General features: G+C 32.0%; 2 protein-coding genes across 3 annotated transcripts; both read right to left on the bottom strand.

Moving 5' to 3' along the window:
- Positions 1-716: 716 nt before the first annotated feature.
- LOC121783772 (patatin-like protein 1) lies at positions 717-3325 on the bottom strand. Of its 2 annotated transcripts, XM_042181946.1 has the most exons (7): positions 3137-3325; positions 2862-3037; positions 2591-2774; positions 1909-2070; positions 1374-1676; positions 1020-1195; positions 717-926 (listed from the first exon to the last, which is right to left on the bottom strand). In XM_042181946.1, the coding sequence occupies exons 1-7, from the start codon at positions 3278-3280 to the stop codon at positions 863-865; spliced, it is 1209 nt and encodes a 402-aa protein (XP_042037880.1). In that variant the 5' UTR covers positions 3281-3325; the 3' UTR covers positions 717-862. The 2 variants fall into 2 exon arrangements, with proteins under 2 accessions (XP_042037880.1, XP_042037881.1); XM_042181947.1 differs by lacking the exon at positions 717-926 and having other exon boundaries at positions 1049-1191.
- Positions 3326-6025: 2700 nt separating this feature from the next.
- Positions 6026-8234, bottom strand: LOC121783888 (patatin-like protein 2). The gene is made up of 6 exons (XM_042182071.1): positions 7927-8234; positions 7633-7810; positions 7406-7567; positions 6849-7136; positions 6186-6361; positions 6026-6089 (listed from the first exon to the last, which is right to left on the bottom strand). The coding sequence occupies exons 1-6, from the start codon at positions 8232-8234 to the stop codon at positions 6026-6028; spliced, it is 1176 nt and encodes a 391-aa protein (XP_042038005.1).
- Positions 8235-9411: the final 1177 nt, after the last annotated feature.

Below are 9411 nucleotides of genomic sequence, written 5' to 3'. Positions count from 1 at the left end.
TAGTTAATACAACATACATGCTGCGTTTCATTCTTTAAAATTGGCGTTTTGAGCACAGCACCATTTGCTGTGTTTTCTCACACAGGATCCCATTCCCGGTACTTATTGCTCATATTTTTATGGAACGGAGTAAGTATATTTTTCCAAACTACTTATGAAAATGACCCGACAGAGAAGAGAAGGCAATAATTGGTGTAAAAATAGGCGTGGCCATAAAATCATCATAGATTAATGATGATGGAGATGGACCGGAATGTAGGGGACCATATGTTAAATACGTCTACCTTTATTTTGTTATGTTTGATAGTATATTGTATATGCATCGTTCTTTTTTAATTTATATTAGCATTATTTATTTTATGTTTATACAATTATTTTTATTTCAATATAGTTATTGTTCATATTATTATTTTTATAAATTTATTTCCACGTCACTCTAAAAAATTCAATAGAGTTGGAAAAACATTAATATATTATTTCTATTTTTTCCTATTCCCAAATATAGAAAGGATTTATACCCAACGATTACTTTTTATTACTACTGTCTTTTTAATTTTTAAACAGAACGATATACTAATAAACACTGTACATTCGATTTTCGAAATCGTGATTTTTAAAATGGAGAAAATTATGTCGCTTAATTTCACGCGACAAATCCCATGAAATTCAAAGAACAAACAAAGTAGTGTCCTAAATGGCTAGTAAATAAAAATTTATTCACACAACCAAAAATCTATACGAAATACGATAATACATCAGAGAGTTTATTTTATTGGAGTACATTATTATGAACTTTTCTTACTAATACAAGAAAGAATAACATCATTACAATTAAATATCTTCATCATGATTTACTTATAATTTATTCTGCTGTTTGTGAGCTGGACCTTCGGATCTTCTGTTCATCAGATAACATTATTGCAAACCTGCAATTAATATACGAATAAAATAAATTAAGATAAGCTGCCAAAAATAAGTTTAATTCAAATATATTAATATGAGAAAATATATGTTATTACTTGATCAGAGCTTCCTGATTTGTGCCTCCATTAGGTATAGGCTCGGACCTTCCGGTTTGCAAATTAACCCTAGAAGCTGGCTTGCCCAACAGATTCTCCCCAATTCTCACCAACTCATCCAAATTCGCCTTCGTCGTAACATCAATCGAGGAGGCTGACCCCGTCAGCGTCTCTTCCTACGTGAAAAGTACACTATTAGAATACGAGTCTCATTTTTATATTAATTTTATAATAATAGTAAATGATAATTGAACGAGTCAGTGGAAATAGAAAAGTTGAAATGAGATTATTTTATTAACAATGTCCATTTTTGGAAAAATCAGATATTTAATGATGGACGAAGAGAGTATTTACTTGAACGCGGAGGTAGTTATCTTCGGATTGAAGTGACTGGAAAACGACTTGTAAGAAGTAGTCGACCATATCTTTACTGGACTGGTTGTAAATGTCGATCACCGGTGAGGAATTCCCCTGAACCAACCAGCTGAAGATGCCCCATTTTGCCGCCTGCTCCGCCGTGTATTTCTGCTCTTCCTTGTCGGTGCCGGTGCCCAGTGAGATCACTAGCAATTTGTCGAAGTTGAGCGGCCGAACCGGGAAGTAATCTGGGAAGTTTCTCATCGTTTCTTTCATGGCTTCTCTTATTGCTACTAATGTCTTAAGAATAAAAAAATTTCCAGTTTTAGACCGTAGTTTAGTTGATCATTGAAGATAAAAGAAAAATTGGATATAATGTAAAGAGAATAAAGTGCGAGAGAGAAATAAGAAATAAAATAAAATAAAAAATAGAATAAGAAGATTAAATGTAATGTTTTTTTGTCGTGGAAAAGAAAATGATTTAAGTAACATATGACAACTAGCTAGGACGAAAGGAGTAATAAGTATATACCGGGTTGTTAGCAGCTACACCTCCGTCGATGAGATGGAAATCCCGGGACTGGCCGGAGGCATCGGAGTTTGTGAAATGATGGGCCGGAAAGAAGGTTGGCGCGGCGGAGGTGCCGATGCATATGTCCGATAATAGTGCATCCATGAAAGGTGAATTCTTTACCTGCATATTAAAATAAATGGTCATTCAACAATTCCATTTGTAAAGGTTTAGACTTTTTGAAAAATAATTAGATCATATAAACAATAATATTATTGCTATGTTGATAAATTCAATACTACTACTTTATATTATCTACATATACATCTCATGGTACGAAATTTTGATTAATTATCAACTAATTAACGATTTTAGATTTTATAATGCTTGATTTCAATTCAAATTAAAAGTTAAAACACACTTCATTTCCTCTCTTGATTTAGCTCTTTATACATCTACATTTGTAACAATTAAATTCACTATTTTTCACCATCATAGATCACAACCCTATCTATATATATAGTTGCACTAGGGTGAGAATGACTTCCTAATATAAAATTAAACATAATATAATTCGTTGGATGATCTAAAACAAACAGTTTAGATCTAAAATTTGCGATATCATTATAGTACATATTTTTCAATATTATCATAAGGGCAATATGTGCAAACAATAAAATAAGAGAGAGATAGAGAGACCGACCTCGTAAGAGGAGAAGATAGTTGGCTGCATTAACTTGATGTCGAAGGTCGGGATGACAACGTTGGTCAAGGTGTCATGCAACCGGCTCTCTCCTAAACCATCTCTCAACAATTTGTGTAAATACTTCCCATTGTATTTGGGTCCTCCCAATTGAGCAAACGTGCTTCCAAACGATCCAAAGGGCCTACAAATTAATATCCCTTTTTAATATTCAAAACCCTAATTAAAAATAATAACTTAGAGAAAATAGTACACTAGGAAATAATCATACTGGGGAAAGATCTTAGGCCCATTGTTCACGTAAAATGGAGCAATATCTTTAGCAGCGTATAAGGGTCTGTTATTAGCATCTGGTGCCACCAGCATGGTTGTCATAAGCCCTCCGGTGCTCGTCCCAGCGATAACATCAAAGTAGTCGACGATTCTAGCATCTTCGCCGTCCAATTTCTGATCATCGATTCCAATTAAAAATTATACTACTACTACTACTACTATAAGTTTACGCCAAACAAAAAATAAATAAATTGCACACGAACGTGAGTTTACCTGGAGCTCGGATTCGAGAAACTCAAGAATCTTGGCAGGGATGATGCCGCGAATTCCGCCCCCGTCGATGCTAAGAATTGTGATTAGCCTTCCATTAGTCGGGGGAAGTACCTTTCTGAAAGAAGATGATGATGCTAATGCCATTGAATTGAATGTCAAAGTATCTCTTAATTTTTGTAATTGCTTATGAAATTATCACAACTCAGGGGTTTCTATTTATAGAGGGAATCAAATGATCTAATTAATTAGGAAACTTGTGCGAGAAATCATGACCCCCACGCTTCAACATTGACAGGGTTAGTTTATGATAATTAAGAAATATTAGTGGTTCCATCATGTTAAAATTTAGATAAACTATTGGAATTATTAAATGCAAATACATGAATAATCACGTTTCTTGGGCAGCTACACGACTGTCCAAGGTTGACTTGTATATTAGTAGTACTAAATTTGCAGGTGACTTCAATCTGATCATTTCAGATAGGCTTCTCTAAGTTGGTCTTAAATTGATTTATTCGCTACAAATTGAGCAATCTGTTTATATACAAACTTCTCTAAATTGGTCTGTGTGACTCGGTACAATTACTTAATTTGTTCATATCGAAAATATTTAAATTGTATTGGGTTAAACGATCTATGTGACTTAGTCCAATCACTTAATTTGTTCAAAATGAAAATTATTTAAATTATACTATTGGGTTGCACGGCCTGTGTGACTCAGTACAATTACTTAGTTTTATTTGATGATATTTGGCATGGTAGTTTATTAGATGATGTTTGGCATGGGTAGCTAAGAAAATAGTACTTCAGCTTACAATATCGGTAATTTAGTCTGTCAATTTGATTTATAAATTTTAGTTTATATGATTCATAGTTTTTCACGTTATTCGTATATGCCATTTTATATGGGGGGCCGTGATTAGCACTCATTTGAAAAGTTGACCTAATTAATTAAGATAATAATACTAATAATGTGATCTTACTGGCTAATGTATTTGAATATGATATCACAAAAATTTGATCATAGTAAATTAATAATTAATGTCCACCACCTTAATATTTATCTATAATCGAGTTCGGTTCTCGGTCAATATTTATTCCATCGACTAAAAATAGTAGTACTAAAATTTCGGATAACGCTTATTAGTTAATTACTTATATTAATGCAAAATGTCTGACAAGTCAAATTGTAAGAAGCCCAAGTTTCTTCAGAATATAATAATTTATGATTAAAATAAAACTAACTTTAAAAGTAATTTTTTATATGAAATCTAAAATCCAATTGACGGAAAAGGAAAAAAAAGGAAAATATTGGAAATTAAAATAAAATTCAAAAAACAGTAAAATAACGTTTAGCTTTTTAAGATCTTCATGGTAAAAATCCTTTATGCATATTCCCCTAAAAGAAATGGCTATCAATATTTTTAATGCAATTAAGGATGTTAATTTTGTATTTCTAGATATATCATTAAAGCTTCAAAAAATATTTTTATTCTCAACTAAAACTAGGGGATGCAAATAAAGTGTCCTAGAATCACAAAAAAAATAAGTTAAATTGTCCTTAATTTATGGACGTTTTCTTTTGCGTTCTAAATTGTTGTTATTTTTAATGTATAATTCGTAAAGTAAGAGATAGAGTGATAAAAGGTAGTGTAAGTAGTATTAATGGAGAGTTGGCTTCATATCATTGGTAGTGTAGTGTAATTGTATAAATTGTAAATAAAATGATGTATATGGGTAATGTGTTGTTTAACTATTCCAACAATTAAAAAGTTCATATAGACAAACTAATAAGGAAATAATTCATACTTGGGACAGAGGGAGTAAGTTTTTTGTATTGATCACTTATCCATTATGTCGAGTGAATGCTACTGCTTATCGATTAGCTTATTACTCCGACGACCAATTTAAATCGCAATATACATGGAAGCAACTCAATTCAACCCAAAAATAGTGAACATATGTCCAATAAATTCTTGAGAAAAGATAAATGTACATAAATTGTACATGTATATAATAATATCTTTAAAATTTTAAATTAATTGAATTTAGTTATAAATTAGTTTTGTTATTTATTGTATTATAATGTAGCAATAAAAAAGAAGCGATATAGAAATTTTTATGTCTAATTCGTAACATGATTTCGAGCTTGATTCGAATTAGTTACACAATATTTAGTAAGAAAATATTTTTTTCTTAAATATATAAATATTTAAATTAAAATTTTAATTTTGCGAAGTGTTGCAAAATGATTAGTATGATTAATGTAAATCAATTAATATTTTTAAAAGTTTTAAATCAATTTGAATTTTAAAAGTTTTTAAATTTATTTTAAATCAATTAATGTTTATGAATCGATTAATGTAAAATGTTAAAAGAAGTTTGATCATGTACTGTGTACACCTATCCTTAATTCTTTATGTTTTATTAAGTGGAACGAAGAGAAGGGATTTGGTCTTCTAATAACTTCTTTATGTTTTATTAAGTGGAACGAAGAAAAGGGATTTGGTCGTCTAATAACTTCTTTACGTTTTATTTATTTGGAATTCGTGCATATCAAATGTTAAGTAAATTAACTTAATAGAGCAAACTACCAGGATTTCACTAACATCCTTCCACTGCAAATTAAATTAATTGATTAAATTATCAAATAGTATTCATTTACCATATTTTATTTATAAATAAAGATAAATATACATCAATTTTACAAGCAGACATACATACTGATGTCACATTCAAACAAATTACTATACATTAACCCATAAATCATACTCCTAAAATAATTTAAAAGCCAGAGCAATATAACTTAAACTCCTACTTAATTCCCAAACCAATACTAGTTAAATAGTAGTACTAGTATTATACACTATATCAATTATGAGTTCCATTCTAGTTCTTGTGCTGTGATTTTGACTGCCGGAATTTATGTTCATCAGAGAGCATTTTAGCAAACCTGCAATAAAAATCACAAGGAAACAGAAAAAAAAATCAAAAAAGAAAAAAGGTACTATATGTAACTGAAAAATGTGGAAAAAAAAAAATTAATTACCTAATCAAAGCATCCTTATTTGTGCCTCCGCAAAGAGCATGCTCAGAAATTCCTGTTTGCAGATTAACACTTGAGGAAGGAGCGTTCAGCAAACCTTCCCCGATTCCAACCAGATTCAACAGATTCTCCTTCGTCGCGATGTCCACCGACGAGCTATCTCCGGTTAAATTTTCAGCCTGGGCAGTTATTAAAAATATTCGTGTTGCGTGTTACAGTGACACCCACAACAAAAGCAATATATATCAGAGACAAAACTACACCAAGACTTAACTTGAAAAAACCTTAAATCACTACAAAAAACTTGTTTTTAAGAACACGACGCAATTACTTACGTTGGAAAATTTTAAAAAATAACAACAATTTAGGTCGCTAAAGAAAGTGTTCGTAAATGAGGACAAATTATCTTAATCTTTTGCTTTTTAGGACGCTTCTGTTTGCGTCCTCTAATCCTAGTTGGGATGCCAATAATAAGGATGTTTTTTTGAAGCGTTGGTGATATATTTTAGAAACACAAATTAAAGTCCTTAATTACATTAAAAAAATTATTAAAAAATGTCCTTAACAATTTTTTTTGGTTGTTGTAGTGAATGAGAAACGACCAAAATATGCATTAGAGAATTGATGGAACGAATTAGAATCGTTCTGATTAGTATTTTATCTAACCTGAATGCGGAGATAGTTCTGTTGACAAGTTTGAGCGTGAAACACGGTTGACAAGAAATAATCTACCATGTGTGCGCTAGCTTGGTTGTAGATATCAATTATAGGTGTGGAATTTCGTTGAAGGAGCCATCCCAACACGCCCCATTTCGACGCCATTTTTGCTGTGTAATCCTCTTTCTTCGCAGAGCCCGTGCCCAGCGATATCACCAGTACGTTTGTGCAGTTCAGAGGATCAGTCGGGAATAAATCATCACTTCTGCTCACCACTTCACTCATCGCCACCAACGTCTGCAAGAATATCATATTGTCTTTCCATCTTAAAATCAATCGATGATAACAATACTAGCCATGAGATTTATATAGTGATTTTGTTTCGGCCTATTTGTATGGATGGATGAGTTAATATTTCAGCACACAGTTGGCGATCGGATACCATAAGACTAGACTTGAAACTTAAAGGAGATTTATATAGTGATTCCAGTTCTATTTTTAGATTGACGTGGACTATTTGTTTTATTTCATTTGCAAACATTATAATTCAAGTGTGGATTGTGTACCGGGTTGTTGGCAGCGAGACCACCATCAATGAGATTGAAATCCCAAGACCGGCCTGAGTCATCTGCGTTTGTAAAACTATGTGGTGGAAAATAAGTGGGCGCTGCAGAGGTGGCGATGCATATGTCGGACAGTAGCGCGTCCTTGTAGCCCAGATTCTTCACCTGTTGCATCCATACATAAATTTATTTGAATATAAAAACAACAAAAGGATAGATTGAGAGATGACCTGGTAAGAAGAGAAGATGGTAGGCTGCATATAGTTGATATCAAATGATGGGATAACAACATTGGTTAAGGTTTGATGCAAACGAGTCTGCCCTAATATCTCCCTTGTGAGCCCTTGCAAATACTTGCCATCATATTTGGGACCTACTAATGCTGCCACCGATCCAAGCAATCCACACCTAAACCAACCAATGATTAAAATTATTATTACTAATATTAATGTATCATATCTCACAATTACTAATTCACATGCAATCATGCATCATCAATTAGTAGTAACAAAATTCAAACAAACCTCTCCGGGAAAATCTTAGGCCCATGTTGTACATAAAATGGAGCGATATCTTTAGCAGCGTAAATAGGGCGATTATTAGCATCGGGAGCAGTCAACATGGCCGTCACCAGCCCTCCGGTGCTTGTCCCTGCAATTACATCAAAGTAGTCTGCAATTCTAGCATCTTCGCCGTCCAATTTCTGGAGTTCGGATTCGAGGAATTCAAGAATCTTGGCAGGGATGACACCGCGAATGCCGCCTCCATCAATGCTCAGAATAGTGGTTAGTTTTCCATCACAAGATGATGTTGTTGATGATGACGACGACATTGGGATTAAACTAGTACTAAGTATTAGTGAAATAATCGATTTGTGTGTGATGTAGTAATAATGAAATCTAGGGTTATGAGTATTTATAGAAGAGGTATATGCATTAATGCATGTTTCCGTTTAAACTCTGCTATGCATCAATTCCCACGCATTCACCTATCCATAGTTGGAAGGTTTCTCCTCTGGTCAAAATTCGAATTTTTTTTAAAGCTTATTAGTTAATAAATCAATTACAGCATATACAAATCTTGATGTGTCTATAATCACAATCTTGATTATGGAAAGCTATGAAAATCTATCTTCTGAAAAAATTGAGAAATTCTAAAGCCACATAAGACTGTTAGGAATTTGACGTGGATTAAGAAAATTTGCTACGTAATAGATTTGCATGGTAATAATTGGTCGATAGATAACGTTTAATTACTCGGATTTATTAACTTATCCAATACGCAAATGTGGATATTACATAAGATTAGTTTTATAAGTTTATCAAAGAAACGTGATTGAAATATGGTAGTAGTATAAAATAAATATGGCAATTGGCAAGTGCAGTGAATGTGATTCGTACGTAGCATTTCATTGACGTATATAGTAGACAAAATATGATCGTTAGTTGCCAAATATCTTGCACATCTCTTATTAGTTAATTTGATTATTCCCTTGCATGCTTAGTTGTTAAATTATTGACTTAATTATATTTTTACTGTGGAAGATCGATTTTTCGAGTTAATTATATTAGTAACAAATGATGTTATGAGCGATAAGAATCTGGGTGTAAAACTTTATTGGGATATTCATTCACATATCGAAAACGTAAAATAAAAATAGATCAACTTAAATGCATAATGATTATATTTGTTTGCAATAATCTAATTCCTTAATTTTTAAAATTTGGTGTTTGTTTTGGTTTTTAATCCTAGTTTTTCTTAGATATTCCTTTTTTCATTTTTTTGGATCGAGAAAACTGTAGATTCTGGGACCATCGATGTCATCAAATGGTGCTCAATGCCATAATCTTATACAAAAATTGGAGTAAATCAGTAAATAAGTAAAAGACTAAAAGCTTAAACTAAAATTAGTAGCAAGATATATAAAAGCTTAAAAGCACGGAATATACTTCTATATTAAATAAAGTTAATCAATTTTAACACTAAAATAAAATAAAATAAAATTATGA

The sequence above is a fragment of the Salvia splendens genome, chromosome 21 (genome assembly GCF_004379255.2).
Source record: "Salvia splendens isolate huo1 chromosome 21, SspV2, whole genome shotgun sequence".
Taxonomy (NCBI): Eukaryota; Viridiplantae; Streptophyta; class Magnoliopsida; order Lamiales; family Lamiaceae; genus Salvia; species Salvia splendens.
This window is presented reverse-complemented; position numbering and strand designations above follow the sequence as displayed.